Source organism: Podarcis liolepis (genome assembly GCF_965112155.1).
Source record: "Podarcis liolepis genome assembly, chromosome: 2".
Taxonomy (NCBI): Eukaryota; Metazoa; Chordata; class Lepidosauria; order Squamata; family Lacertidae; genus Podarcis; species Podarcis liolepis.
Window position 1 is genome coordinate 115,267,619 of NC_139555.1, and position 15,100 is coordinate 115,282,718.

Sequence of the window (15,100 nt, forward strand, 5' to 3'; positions counted from 1 at the left end):
AATCAAGTATAAAAAATAAATTATTAACAGATGTAAGAGAGAGAGAGGAGGTTTCGCCCTGCCGGATTTGAAACTTGTCAGGGAACTGCCATTGGAGCTAGAGGCGGAGGCAAGGCTCCCAAGCGATGCTGGAGAAGGGCCCAGCAGGGAGAGAGGCAGCTCATCGGCTGGGGAAGGAAATCAGCGTAACACCAGGGATAAAGGGGGCAGATGGGGGAATCGGCGAGGGGGCTCCAGGACTCCTCGCCAGAGACCAGCGGGGAGAGAACAGGTCCTCCGCTGCCCACACCCACCCTGCGCAGAAGACTTCCGTGCAGGGAGAGTAGGCGGAGACTTGGCGTCAAAGAACTTCTTTGCTGGAAGAGGTTCAAGAAACGCCCATTGACGGATTCTGCTAGCGACTGAAACAGCCATGAAGTGAAGGGCTGTCCAGACAGAAAAGGTTTAACCAGGCAACCTAGCCAGGAGTGGCGGCAACTTACGCACGAGCAACCCCTATAACCATTACAAAACTTTATTATGAAGCATCCTGTATCTGCTAGAACCGGGAATGGAAAACACAGATACTGTATTTTAGATCTGGACGAACACAAATAATGGATAGCATGCATATTTATGGTAGGAAAAGGCCAAGGTGTTTAGAGCTTTTAAGAATCATATAGTAGGAAAACCAATTTGTAGGGTATGGGAGAAGTATAAAAATTTGCTTGAGTAAAAAACACCCTGGTGGCTTTCCCCCTTGGAAGTAATATCTCGGAAAAAAATTGAATATGAGAAGTTATCAGCCGACTTATAGAGAGCTGTTAACTGAAGTTGAAAACCAACTGAAATTAAAAGATTTTGAAGAGATAAGGGAAGCTTTAACTGACTGGTTACAGTACTATCAACTAAACGATATCTTTAAGATAGACAAAAAGAAAGGTTTTAGTTAAGAGACATCACATTTCAAAAAGAACTCTTAGGAAGTAACATAAAAAGATCTGTCTAAAATGTGTAACTTGCTCCTAGAACGGTATATAAAGGATGAACAGGTCAAATCAGTTATGACGAAATGGGAAAGGGACTTAGGACATAACATACAAATGGCAGATTGGGAGAGGCTTTGGAAAACAGATCTGAAATTCACAGCTTGCTGTACATTGAAAGAAAACTACATGAAAATGATATACTGGTGGTATTTGACTCCTAGTAAGTTATCTAAAATGTATAGAGAAAGTTCAAATATCTGAGGGAAGTGTAACGAGGAAGTGGGTACCGTTTGCTATATTTGGTGGTCATGTAAGATAACAGTATCATTTGGGGAAATGGTATATAATGAAAAAGTAGAGACATCACCTTGCCAACAAAGGTCCATACAGTAAAAGCTATGGTTTTCTCAGTAGTGATGTATGGAAGTGAAAGCTGGACCATAAAGAAACTGATCGCCGAAGAATTGATGCCTTTAAATTATGGTGCTGGAGGAGACTCTTGAGAGTCCCATGGACTGAAAGAAGATCAAACCTATCCATTCTTAAGGAAATCAGCCCTGAGTGCTCACTGGAAGGACAGATCCTGAAGCTGAGGCTCCAATACTTTGGCCACCTCCTGAGAAGAGAAAACTCCCTGGAAAAGACCCTAATGCTGGGAAAGATGGAGGGCACAAGGAGAAGGGGACGACAGAGGACGAGATGGTTGGATAGTATTCACGAAACTACCAGCATGAGTTTGACGAAACTGCGGGAGGCAGTGGAAGACAGAAGTGCCTGGCGTGCTCTGGTCCATGGGGTCACGAAAAGTTGGACACGACTAAACGGCTAAACAACAACAACAAATATAATGAATTGGGAAAAAGTGTTTAAAATAATGTTTGTTAAGAATGTAGAAGCTTATTTATTTGGAATTACAGGTACTGAGATCGCAAAAGACCAGGAAAGACTATGTATGCGACAACAGCTGCACAGATGTTATTATCCCAACGATGGAAAGATGCAATAATCCCAACTAGGGAAGAATGGCAAGCCAAACTGCTGGACTCTGCCGAAATGGCAAAATTAGCCGCGAGACTCAGGAATCAAGAAAACAAGGACTTTAAAAAAGAATGGGGAAATTTTATAATTTACCTATGAGATTACTGCACGCAAATCAAAAATTTAGCTGGACTTTAGGAATCACTTGTAAATAGGTTTATGCACAATTTAGATAAATGAAAACTGTGGAGAATGTATCTATACACTAGTATATTGTGTTACATAACCCTCTGGTATTTTTCCGGGTTTTGTTGCTCGCATGCGTAGAAACACTCTATTGCGCCGCGTGCGTGTACAGAAGCGGTCCTCCGGTTTGCAAAAAATTCGGGCTCTGTCTGGGGCTCCTTAACGGATCCCGTTTGCAAACGGAGGTACCACTGTATGTAGTTTTGAAAAAATTAATATAAGGACCCATGAAAGGGATGGAGCGAAGTCATGTGATTCAGAGAATCTCATGAAATGATTAGAAAAATGTCTTTGATATAAACTTGTATTTGTAAAAAACAATAAAAATATTTCAAAAAAAGAGGGAAGTCCATAGATTGACTATGCTTCTGTTGATTCATCATTTGCAAACCCAGAAGTAGGTGCTCCTGTTTTTGAAGTTTGCCTCGGAAACCGAACGTGCTCCTGAGCTTCCATTTGTACTGTTGCGCAGTAACTTTAGGTGCCCCCCATCCTATTTAAGGCTTTTTTTCATTCCGTTTTACCCTTGAGCAGCTAATTTAAGTTGTCTCCATCGTAATCAAGGCCATTTGTTCCCTTGCACAGCTAATTTAAGCTCCTCCGCCCCCATCAATATTCAAGCCATTCCTGGTTGCAGTGTTCTGAGGTGACATTTGCTGCTTTAGTTTTTTCCTATTTTTTGTGTTTTTGTGGCTTTTTCATTTTTGACTGAGGCTTGTTTTTGTTTTATGATTGATTTATAGATTGACTGTGGAAAGGCATAAAAGCCCCCCATTTAATCAATGACTATAATCAGTGCAGGTACAAAAAAAATTAATTTTAATTTTTTTCATCTACAATGCCGTCTTATTTATTTTATGGTACAGAACATTGATTATTGCTTTCTTTTTATGGATCAATGGTCTTTTTAGATAGTAAAATTCATGTTACATTGCTGTTTTAGGGGTTGTTTTTAAAAGTCTGGAATGGATTAATGCATTACTTTCTATGGGAAAACATGCCTTGGTTTAGGAACGCTTTGGTTTTGGAAGACTTCTGGAACAATTAAGTTTGAGTCCCGAGGTACCACTGTAACTCCTAAGATTTAAAATCCTGGAGGAAGAAAGTCTGCCCCCACTACTTTATGAAAGGGATTCAAGAAACAAAGAGCTGCTTTGGAGAAGGCCTCACCCCTTCCTTCTTACGTTCAGGAACTTCCTTCCATTTGTCTCCTCTCCATCTTTTCCTCTTTCTCCCACCACCTTCCATCTATCCCTCTCCCCATCTCCTCTCTCCCCTGGAACTCACCAGATTTCTCCAAGGGTCCTGGGAGGGAATGCTCAGAGGTTGTGGGGAGGGATGCGGGAGAGGGCCTGACCAGGTCACCCGTCCATCTTCCTCCTTCCATCCTGGCCAGGGTTGCAGGATCAGTCTCAGCTAGGTTTGCAGGTTCAGCTTCCTGAGGAGCGCAGAAGCCAGAGCAAGTTGCAGCTTCCTGGGAGGGAGGGAAGAAGAAGCCAAGGGAGTCTGAGAGGCCCTGCCGGGATTCTCCTGCCCAAGACATTCTGCTGCCCCTGGAGAAACCCCAACTGGATACCCCCTTCCCAAGATCCTCCACCCATTTTCAAACACCTTTGGCAATTACTTTCACCTGCCTGTCCCACCTCCCTTCCTAAGGCTGGCATGGTATGCACATTAGTGGCCTGAGAGTAGATCCCTTGGAACTTAAGAGTTCATCTGCAAAGGACTGCTCTGAATACATGGGTGGCCCTTGCATGGAGAAGAAGGAAGCCCCTTGCTTGCATCTGGACCCCCTCGGAGAGGCGGGGGATCCGCCCACTCGTCCCTCTTCCCTCACTGCCTCCTCCTCTGTCCTCCTGCCCTGCAAACACCCTTTGCTCTTGTTGCTCAGGGGAGAGAGGTGGCTTGTGGAAGGAGCCTTCAAACCCATCCGTTTCCTCCTCTGCTCCCCCTCCTGTCCTTTTGGGAAACAGGAGCTTTGGTCAGGAGTAAACAACTTAGACGGCAAGTTCACAAGATAAGCACTTTGGAGCACTGCTCCTTAAAGAGCAGATTCCTTAAAGAGGGCATTTCTTGAAAAATCAAAGGCCAAACTGGAAGACCTCCGATGGCAGCCCTGTACAGTGGTACGTCAGGTTACATACGCTTCAGGTTACAGACTCCGCAAACCCAGAAATAGAGCTTCAGGTTAAGAACTTTACTTCAGGATGAGAACAGAAATCATGCTCCAGCGGCGCGGCAGCAGCAGGAGACCCAGTTAGTTAAAGTGGTGCTTCAGGTTAAGGAGAGTTTCAGGTTAAGTACGGACTAAGTACTTAAGGAATTAAGTACTTAACCTGAGGTACCACTGTACAGGGAAGTTTTTGATGTTTTAATGTTTTTATTTTGTTGGAAGCTGCCCAGAGTGGCTGAGGCAACACAGTCAGATAGACAGGGTGCAAGTAATGAATTAATAATAAAATAATAATAATAATATTCCATCCTAAGCATGTCCTGGTATACATTGCTGGTCAGAGACTCTGTCTCAACCTCCCCCTTGAACGCAAGAGGGCTTCCTATTTTTACTGCTGTTCTTTACATTTCTATACTGCCCTTCCTCCAAAGATCACAGGGCAGCTTACAAGAAAAAAAAACACAGAGATGCATAGCAGAGTAAGAAATAAAAACGACAACCCTCCCGCCCCCCCCCCATGCAGTTGTGAAGTCCATAGATTGTTTAATGAGCCAAACCCCTGGGAGAAGAGGAATGCTTTGGCCTGGTGCCTAAAGATAAGGAAGGAAGCCAGGACACTGAGGTCCTCCTACGAGGTTCTTCTGCCAGTTCTCTCACTGCGAGAAGTGAAGTTTCAGGGCAGGCAGAGGGAGTTCTAGGTAGTGGCACCCTCACGTCCAGCGTCAAAGAGATAAAGAACTACAGAACTTTTAGAAGACATATGGAGGCAGCCTTGTATTGGGAAGTTTTTAACATTTGACATTTTATAGATGTTGTTAGCTGCCCAGAGAGGCTGGTGAAACCTAGCCAGATGGTCGGGATATAAATATCAAAATTATTATTGTTATTATTGCAAACCTGGCCAGCAATGCCCACCCCTCTCCCCTCTCCTGCCTCCTTCCCTGCAACTCCCTTTGCACCAGATCCCTGCAGGAGGAAGCTTCTCTCCCCCCCCCCTTCAAGGCCCCCTTTTAAGAGAACAGCTCCCTTTCCTCCCTTCTCTTCTCCCCGCCCGGATCTTGTGCAGGGCCGCCTCTCCCCGTCCCGGGGCTTCTCCTCCTGGACCCCCTCGCAAAGCCCCTTCCCTCCTTCCCCGCCATTGGCTTTGGACTCACCCGAAATCCCAGGCAGCGGGGGCGGGAATGGGAGCCCCTCCTGAGAGGTAGGCAGTGAGGGCGCTTAATTAGGAGGCTTGATTAGGAAGAAGCCCCCTCCTCCGCCTCCACAGGATGCAGCCCCGATTCCCGCCTCCTTCCCTCCCTCCCTCCTTTGCAAGCCCGGAGATGATCTCTGCTGGTGAAGCCGGAAGTGGAGGCAACTCAGAGGAGGAAGGAGAAATTTCTCTCCACGCTCAGCCTCATGTCTGTTACTTGATAATTGGGGGAAGGAAAACCTTGCAGCACCCAACCAATGGGAAGACGAGGGAGGGAACGTGTGCAGAGGGAATATAAGCTCATTCTTTGCCCCAGCTGGACTGTGCCTGCTTTGGAGCCCCGCTTTTGCAAGAATGTATTGTCCTCAATAAACTCTTTACTGCTTCACCAATTTTGTTCAGATGATATTTTAAGGAACTGCACTGTAGAGAGATACTTAGGATGGATTGTGTTTTGGCTTGTGTTATTTTGTTTATATTTATTAATTGAATAAAATTTATTTTAAAAAACCTGCAGAGGGGTTTCCCAAAACAAACAAAAAGAACACCACAGCAAAGAAAAAATTAGAACCCTACTTTAAAACATACAAAAGCTAAAATATTAAAACAGATTAAAATTACTTCCACTTCCTAAGTATCTGGTAAAGGTAAAGGGACCCCTGACCATTGTGGCCGACTCTGGGGTTGCGGCGCTCATCTCGCTTTATTTTCCAAGGGAGCTGGCGTACAGCTTCCAGGTCATGTGCCCAGCATGACCAAGCCGCTTCTGGTGAACCAGAGCAGCGCACGGAAACGCTGTTTACCTTCCCGCTGGAGCAGTACCTATTTATCTACTTGCACTTTGACGTGCTTTTCGGCAAGCCCTAGGCTCTGTGGTTAAACCACAGCGCCACCCGTGTCCCTGGGTATGCTTGCCTAAACAAGAATGCTTTTAGCATTCAATTATATTTATTAATTGAATAAAATTTATTTTAAAAAACCTGCAGAGGGGTTTCCCAAAACAAACAAAAAGAACACCACAGCAAAGAAAAAATTAGAACCCTACTTTAAAACATACAAAAGCTAAAATATTAAAACAGATTAAAATTACTTCCACTTCCTAAGTATCTGGTAAAGGTAAAGGGACCCCTGACCATTGTGGCCGACTCTGGGGTTGCGGCGCTCATCTCGCTTTATTTTCCAAGGGAGCTGGCGTACAGCTTCCAGGTCATGTGCCCAGCATGACCAAGCCGCTTCTGGTGAACCAGAGCAGCGCACGGAAACGCTGTTTACCTTCCCGCTGGAGCAGTACCTATTTATCTACTTGCACTTTGACGTGCTTTTCGGCAAGCCCTAGGCTCTGTGGTTAAACCACAGCGCCACCCGTGTCCCTGGGTATGCTTGCCTAAACAAGAATGCTTTTAGCAGGTGCTTGAAAAGAGTCTAGCAAAGGCACGTGCTTTATTGTAATAGGCGGGGAGTTCCAAAGTGCAGGTGCTGCCACAGTAAACAATGCAGTGCAGATATTATGTGGAACCTGTAGTAGTGCTTGAAACTACTGAAGGGTAGATTTTATTTATTGTGATTTCACCATGCTCTGTATTATCTGAAAAGGAACATTTATTTAAAAAGCAGGACTGCACAGCAGCAGTCTATTCGCCTGCGAGGCTCATCATGATCAGTGGGACTTATTCCCAAGCCGACGGTGCATAAGATGGACTGCAATCCTATGCATCCCTTGCATCCAACTTGTACCTAAAAATCTGCACAAACCTGCACCAGAGAACTGTAGAGTTGGGAGGTGAGAGCTGTTTCATAGTTCTGCTGGATCTTTTAGAGGCATTTGACACCATCAGCCATAACATCCTTCTGGACCGTCTAGAGGGACTGGGAGCTAGAGACACTGTTATACAGTGGTTCCGCTCCTTCCTCTTGGGCCGTGTTCAGAAAATGTTGTTGGGGGTTGAGTGCTGTTGGGGGATGAGTGTTCAGATCCCTGAGCTGTCACTTGTGGGGTGCCTCAGGGTTCCGTCCTCTCCCCATGCTTTTCAACATCTACATGAAGCTGCTGGGAGAGATCAGGGGGTTTGGGCTGGGTGTTCATCAGTATGCGGAAACCCAGCTCCACCTCTCTTTCAAATCAGAACCAGTGAAGATGGTGAAGGTCCTGTGTGAGTGTCTGGAGGCGGTTTGAGGATGGATGGCAGCTAACATATTAAAGTTGAATGCTGACAAGGCAGGTGTCCTGTTTTGAGGGGACAGGAGGCAGGCAGGTGTGGAGGACTCCCTGGTTCTGAATGGGGTAACTGTACCCCTAAAAGACCAGGTGCGCAGCCTGGGAGTCATTTTGGACTTGCAGCTGTCAATGGAAGCACAGGTCAATTCCATGTCCAGGGCAGCTGTTTACAAGCTCCATCTGGTACGCAGGCTGAGACCCTATCCGCCCGCAGACTGTCTTGCCAGACTAGTGCACGCACCAGTTATCTCCCACTTGCACTACTGCAATGCACTCTACGTGGGGCTACCTTTGAAGGTGATCTGGAAACAACAATTAATCCAGAATGTGGCAGCTAGACTGGTGATGGGGTGCAGCCGCCAAGACCACATTACACTGGTATTGAAAGACCAACATAGGCTCCCATTGCATTTCTGAGCACAAATCAAAGCATTAGTGCTGACCTTTAAGGCGCTAAATGGCCTCGATCCAGTATACCTGAAGTAGAGTCTCCACCTCCATCGTTCTGCCTGGACATGGAGGTCCAGCACCAAGAGCCTTCTGGCAGGTCCCTCACTGTGAGAAGCAAAGTTACAGGGAACCAGATAGAGGGCCTTCTCAGTAGTGGTGCCCTCCCTGTGGAATAACTTCCCACCATATGTCAAAGGAAAAAACAGCCCACCAGACTTTAAAAGACATCTGGTGGGCTGCCCTGTTTAGGGAAGCTTTTAATATCTGAAGGACTATTGTATTTCAATATTTTGTTGGAAGCCACCCAGAGTGGCAGGGGAAATCCAGCCAGATGGGCGTGGTAATAAATATTATTATTATTGAAAACCAACACAAATTTTTTTCTGTACATCCAGAGATTTGACAATCATCTTACTTCCCAGGAAATCTGGGAAACCTGAGCGGAAAACTCCATACATTTATATGGTTTCCCACCTGTGTGAATTATCTTATGAATATTAAGGTCTCCACTCCCTCTGAAGCTTTTTCCACATTTCATAAATCTGGTTTTTCCCATTTGAGTTAGCAGAAGTTTCCTAAGGTTCCATATTGACCTAAGCTACTCCCCTTTGGGAGTTCGCCAGTGTAATGTAAGTTTATCCTCCCTGTTGAAGCTCGTCCCACATTCAATACGTTCCAATGGTTTCTCCCCCGTATAAGTTAGTTGGCGTATTCTAACACATGTGATAAGGCTACACAGGAAGGTATTGAGTAATAAAAGACTGGGCCATGAATTTATTTCATCAGACAAAGTTTAAAAAAGAGGAGTAGTAATTTATGCCTATCACCAAAATTTATATTTAAAGATGACCAAGGAAGATTTGTTGCAATTGAAATTCAATCACAAGGAGAGAAATTTTTGATAGTAGGCACCTATGCACCAAACGAGGGGAAATCGGAATTTTTTAAGAAGTTACATGAGACTCTGATGGACCATATGGATTACAATATGATTTTGATGGGGGACATGGAGTGGTGACTACAAATATGGACAAGGCACAGAGACAGGTAGTTACTAAGTATGGTAGACTACCAAAAACTTGTTTTGACATGACTGACAATATGGATTTAGTTGACATTTGGAGAACGAAGAACCCCTTGGGAAGAGAGGGAACTTTCTTCTCTGAGGCCAAAATGACATGGACAAGAATTGACCAAATTTGGGTAACTAGAGGGCTGGCTCCGAAGACTAGAAAAGTGGAAATCTGCCCTAAAACTTGCTCCGACCACAATGCTGTGAAGATGGAAATGAAACTAACACCAATTGGTTCCTTTAGATGGAGGATGAATGACACTTTGTTTAGGAATGAAGATGTGACTAAGAAGGCCCAAAAAACCTTGAGGGACTACTTTGAGATAAATATGAACACCACTGTTGAAAAAGAGTAATCTGGGACGCAAGTAAAGCAGCTATGAGAGGATTTTTGATACAACAGAATGCAATTAAGAAGAGAGCGCAAAATGAAAAATAAAGATAAGATTTTGGAGAAAATAAAGGAAGGAGAGAAGAAACTGAGAGTGAAACCAAAGTCACAGGAGATTCTGAAAGAGATAAAGTTATATCAAGTACAATATATGAAAATGATGAACCAGGAAATAGAATGGAAAATTAAACAGATGAGACAAAAACTCAATACCATTACGAATTTGGAAGTGGAGGGAAATAATATACAGAATCCAGTGGAGATCAGGAAGTGCTTTCAGAGGTACTTTAAACAACTATATACACAGGAGACGCAGAAAGAAATGGACATTGATCGTTTTTTGAAAATAAATGGACTACAAAAAAATCTCTCAAGAAAATAAGCTAATGTTGAATTACAAAATAACAGAGCAGGAGGTAGAAGGGGCCAATCAGAACATGCAATTAGGCAAATCTCCAGGGCCGGATGGTTTGACTTCAAGATATTATAGATCCTTGAAAGAATGGTTAGTACAACCTTTAAAGAAAGTTTGCAATGAAATATTGGAAGGGAAAAAGGCACCAGAGTTGTGGAAGGAAGCTTATATTACACTTATACCGAAAACAGAGTCTGAGAAGGCACAGCTTAAGAACTACCGCCCCATATCTTTGCTCAATGTGTGGTGTAGTGGTTAAGAGCGGTAGTCTCGTAATCTGGGGAACCGGGTTTGAGTCTCCGCTCCTCCACATGCAGCTGCTGGGTGACCTTGGGCCAGTCATACTTCTTTGAAGTCTCTCAGCCTCACTCACCTCACAGAGTGTTTGTTGTGGGGGAGGAAGGGAAAGGAGAATGTTAGCCGCTTTGAGACTCCTTAAAGGGAGTGAAAGGCGGGATATCAAATCCAAACTCTTCTTCTTCTTCTTCTTCTCAATGTGGATTATAAAATTTTTGCAGATATCATAACTAAAAGACTAAAAAAGGTTTTAGTAGAAGAAATACATAAAGATCAAGCGGGCTTTCTCCCGGGCAGGCACTTGTCTGACAATACGAGGAATATAATTAACATTTTAGAAAAATTACAAGTGAATATTAACACCAAAGCAGTTTTGATATTTGTGGACGCGGAGAAAGCCTTTGACAATATTTCCTGGAGTTTTATGAAGAAGAATTTACAGGGGATGGGGGTTGGCCAAGGTTTTGGAAATGGTATAGGTGCAATCTATTCAGAACAAAAGGCTAAATTAATTGTCAACAATGTGGTGACGGAAGAATTTAAGATAGAGAAAGGAACACGACAAGGTTGGCCAATTTCTCCTTTGCTTTTTATATCGGTCCTGGAGGTCCTTTTAAATATGATTAGAAGGGATCCATTGGTTAAAGGTATACAAGTCGGAGCTAAACAGTACAAATTGAAAGCATTTGCCAATGATCTGGTATTGACATTACAGGAGCCAGAATCTAAAGTTCCAAAAGAGTATTGGAACTGATTCAAGAATTTGGTCAGGTAGCGGGATTTAAGTTGAATAAGATGAAAACAAGATTACCATAATAAAGGACAAAAGTGGTAAGGACCTAACAGAAGCAGAAGACATCAAGAAGAGGTGGCAAGAATACACAGAGGAATTATACCAGAAAGATATGGATGTCTCGTACACCCCAGGTAGTGTGGTTGCTGACCTTGAGCCAGACATCCTGGAAAGTGAAGTCAAATGGGCCTTAGAAAGCACTGCAAATAACAAGGCCAGTGGAAGTGATGGTATTCCAGCTGAACTATTTAAAATTTTAAAAGATGATGCTGTTAAGGTGCTACACTCAATACGCCAGCAAATTTGGAAAACTCAGCAGTGGCCAGAAGATTGGAGAAGATCAGTCTACATCCCAATCCCAAAGAAGGGCAGTGCCAAAGAATGCTCCAACTACCGCACAATTGCACTCATTTCACACGCTAGCAAGGTTATGCTTAAAATTCTACAAGGAAGGCTCAAGCAGTATGTGGACCGAGAACTCCCAGAAGTGCAAGCTGGATTTAGAAGAGGCAGAGGAACCAGAGACCAAATTGCAAACATGCGCTGGATTATGGAGAAAGCTAGAGAGTTCCAGAAAGACATCTACTTCTGCTTCATTGACTATGCAAAAGCCTTTGACTGTGTCGACCACAGCAAACTATGGCAAATTCTTAAAGAAATGGGAGTGCCTCATCACCTCATCTGTCTCCTGAGAAATCTCTATGTGGGACAAGAAGCTACAGTTAGAACTGGATATGGAACAACTGATTGGTCCAAAATTGGGAAAGGAGTACGACAAGGCTGTATTTTGTCTCCCTGCTTATTTAACTTATATGCAGAATTCATCATGCGAAAGGCTGGGCTGGATGAATCCCAAGCTGGAATTAAGATTGCCGGAAGAAATATCAACAACCTCAGATATGCAGATGACACAACCTTGATGGCAGAAAGTGAGGAGGAATTAAAGAACCTTTTAATGAGGGTGAAAGGTGCCTGGCGTGTTCTGGTCCATGGGGTCACGAAGAGTCAGACACGACTAAATGACTAAACAACAACAAGGTTTTAGAGAAAAATCTAACAGTGATTGAGAGAGAGAGGTTTCAGAAGGAGACAGGATTAACACTGGTTAAGAAAGTGAAATACCTAGGGGTTAATATGACTGCCAAGAATAAATAAATAATAATAATAATAATAAATTTTATTTATATCCCGCCCTCCCCAGCCGAAGCCGGGCTCAGGGCGGCTAACAACAATCAAATAATCAAACAGTCAAATAATCACACATTCTAAAAATATTTCATTATAAAAATTAATTAAAATCAAATTGATGGCAACCGATTAAGCAAAATTCTGTGCGGGTTGCCAGAGGAGGGAGTCAGGCTGCACCCTGACCAAAGGCCTGGTGGAACAGCTCTGTCTTGTAAATTTATTTAAAGACAATTATGAAAAATGCTGGATGGAAGTGAAAAAGGATTTAGAAATATGATCAAATTTGAAGTTATCATTGCTAGGCCGGATTGCTGTGATAAAAATGAATGTATTGCCAAGGATGCTGTTTTTGTCTCAAACATTGCAAATTGTGGATAAAATGGATTGTTTCAAGAAGTGGCAGAGAGATATTTCTAGATTTGTCTGGCAGGGCAAGAAGCCTCAAATAAAATTTAAGATATTAACTGATGCTAAAGAAACAGGTGGATTTGGACTTCCGGGTTAGCACCATCGGCGAATGGCGGAGTTCCTCCGACCGGAGGAATGGGCTCTGTGGAAACTGGGTCTTCCCACTGCGGCGAAGGTGGGGACCCGCTAGAAACCCCAGGTGGAGAAGCCTGGGGACGTGGGGTTCGGCAGAGCACCAAGAGCGCCTCCCCTACTCGCAAGGAAACCCCCTTTTGGGGCTCCGGAGCGAAGTGGGATGAGCAGCGTGGTGCAGCGGACCGATTGCTATTTTCACGGAGGGAAGCCGCACAGCCATCGCTGGAGAGCGCTGACTTTTTCCTGATGACATTTGGACTCTAAACAAGTACCCATGAGTAAAAACGGAAGATTTGACTAAGGAAAAATCTTTGAATTAGGTAACGAAGCGGGAAGGTCTAAACAGGAAGTCTGCCTTCCGCTTTTTGTAAACAGACTGAAGCAAAGATCGTACAAGCTAAATAGCCTGGAATTTGATCTTAAGATTGAAATTTCCTGCACCCATGACCACCAAAACCCTCCTGACAACAGGAGGAAAGGGGGGGGGAAGAACTTTGACCGTCTAACCCTGCAGAAAGAGAGTAAAGGAATATAAATTTCCAACGTCCCAAACCCAGGGACGGGACGTCAGGACAGTAATCTTTGAAGAAAACGGAATATTCTTGGACAGATAGAAATAAAAGAGAAACAAATTAACTTTAATGTTGCTCTCTGCTTTTTTGTATTGTAAGGAAACAAAGTACTAGAAAATTGAAAGTAAATTTTCCTTTGTTGGATACATTTTAAAGATGGGCGTTAAATAGAAACTGTGTCCCCTAGAGGGAGCTTGTCAATTTTTTTGCTGCAGTCCACAGGGAGACATAACAGCTGTGAGAATCAGCGTGGGACCAGATACTTGACCTTGAACAGAAATGAGCAGGGAGGAAATTCCACCTTCTGCCCTTGGAAAAGTGAATGCTTTGCTGCAGCAGCTGCATGAGGATATGAACTTGATGAATGAAAAGCTGGATTTTATGGCTGCTGTAGCCAGAAAGTATGAACTGACAGGAAAAGAAGAGAAAGAAACTTCACTACAACCAATTCAGGAAACTGACTCAAGGCAAGTCCAAGGGCAGTGGAAGATGGAAGAGGTTGCGATTGCACCTCAAAAGTTACAAAGGGAGAGATCTAAAGTCATCGAACTTGAAGAGTGTCTGCAAGTTTTTGGAGTTATGGAAATTCTTAGCTCTAGTGGGACTGTGAAACAAAATGATAAGTATCTCTGGAACAACTATTGCTTGGATTACAAAATCAGCATAGGGGAGTGGGACTGTGGGGAATGGAACAACTTGATGAAAGAAAATGGAGACTACGACTGCATGGAATTCCCCAGAGACCCACTCCCCAAGGAGAAAGGGAAGAAACTACGAAAGAATTCAACAAGGGACAAGGAAGTGTCTTATCATAAACAGGAACAAGAAAACCAGCAGAGGGGACATGGAAGTGACCTGAGAGCCTCAGACATCAGAACACCGGATTGATGGTTAAGACTTAAAGGGAAGAAAGGACTGACACAACCCGAAACCAGGAAGAAGGGACGATGGACAAAATTAGAAGAGAACCTCTTTTTATATATCTTTTTATTTCTGTGTAATATTAATGAAATAGCAGATTGTGCTGGAAAGGAACCAATTGGCTTTAGCAGAAAGGCTTGAAGGAGTTAAGTATAAATATGGTTTAAATTCTAAATTTTGAAGTCTATGGTCTTGAAGGTAAGATAAAGTTAAAGACAACAATGGTAAATTGAGAAAGATTGCTAAGATAAATTATTTAAATAAAAATTGAGAAGTATGGGAAGAATTTGCTGAAATAATGAACAAATTAGAATACAAAAAGGGAGGTGTGAGGAGGTCTAAGACACAAGCTAATGAGATGATGCAATTTGAATCTATACCTTTTTTGTTTTTTCTGTTTTATCTTTTTTCTTCTTTTATGTTATTTTGTTGATGTTTTTGATTTTTTGTATTTTTGAAAATTTGAATAAATATTACTTTTAATAAAATAAAATAAAATAAAATAAAGAAAGAGGTGGATTTGCCCTGCCAGACCTTAAGCTTTTTTTTTTTTGCCAAATTCTTTTTTATTGCGTGGTTCCATAAGAAAAAAAACAGACACACAAAACTTACACTAAATTAAACATATAGTACAGATACATACACACCCACATACGAAAAGAAACAAATACAAAAGAATACACAAA

At 43.1% G+C, this 15,100-nt stretch overlaps 2 protein-coding genes across 3 annotated transcripts in view; both read right to left on the minus strand.

The window, feature by feature from the left end:
* LOC310701459 (uncharacterized protein) overlaps window positions 1-15,100 on the minus strand; it is a 72,654-nt gene that overhangs the window by 40,848 nt on the left and 16,706 nt on the right. The gene's annotated exons all lie outside the window — the stretch shown is intronic.
* The window catches only part of LOC310701275 (uncharacterized protein), a 42,733-nt gene that overhangs the window by 8,494 nt on the left and 19,139 nt on the right, over window positions 1-15,100 (minus strand). The window contains exon 2 of one of the 2 annotated variants that reach the window (XM_083491930.1): window positions 3,480-3,630. In XM_083491930.1, the coding sequence (XP_083348056.1) occupies window positions 3,480-3,579 (100 nt within the window). In that variant the 5' untranslated portion in view covers window positions 3,580-3,630. Of the gene's footprint in view, window positions 1-3,479; window positions 3,667-15,100 lie in introns of both variants that reach the window. The other variant, XM_083491929.1, reaches the window with a different exon arrangement.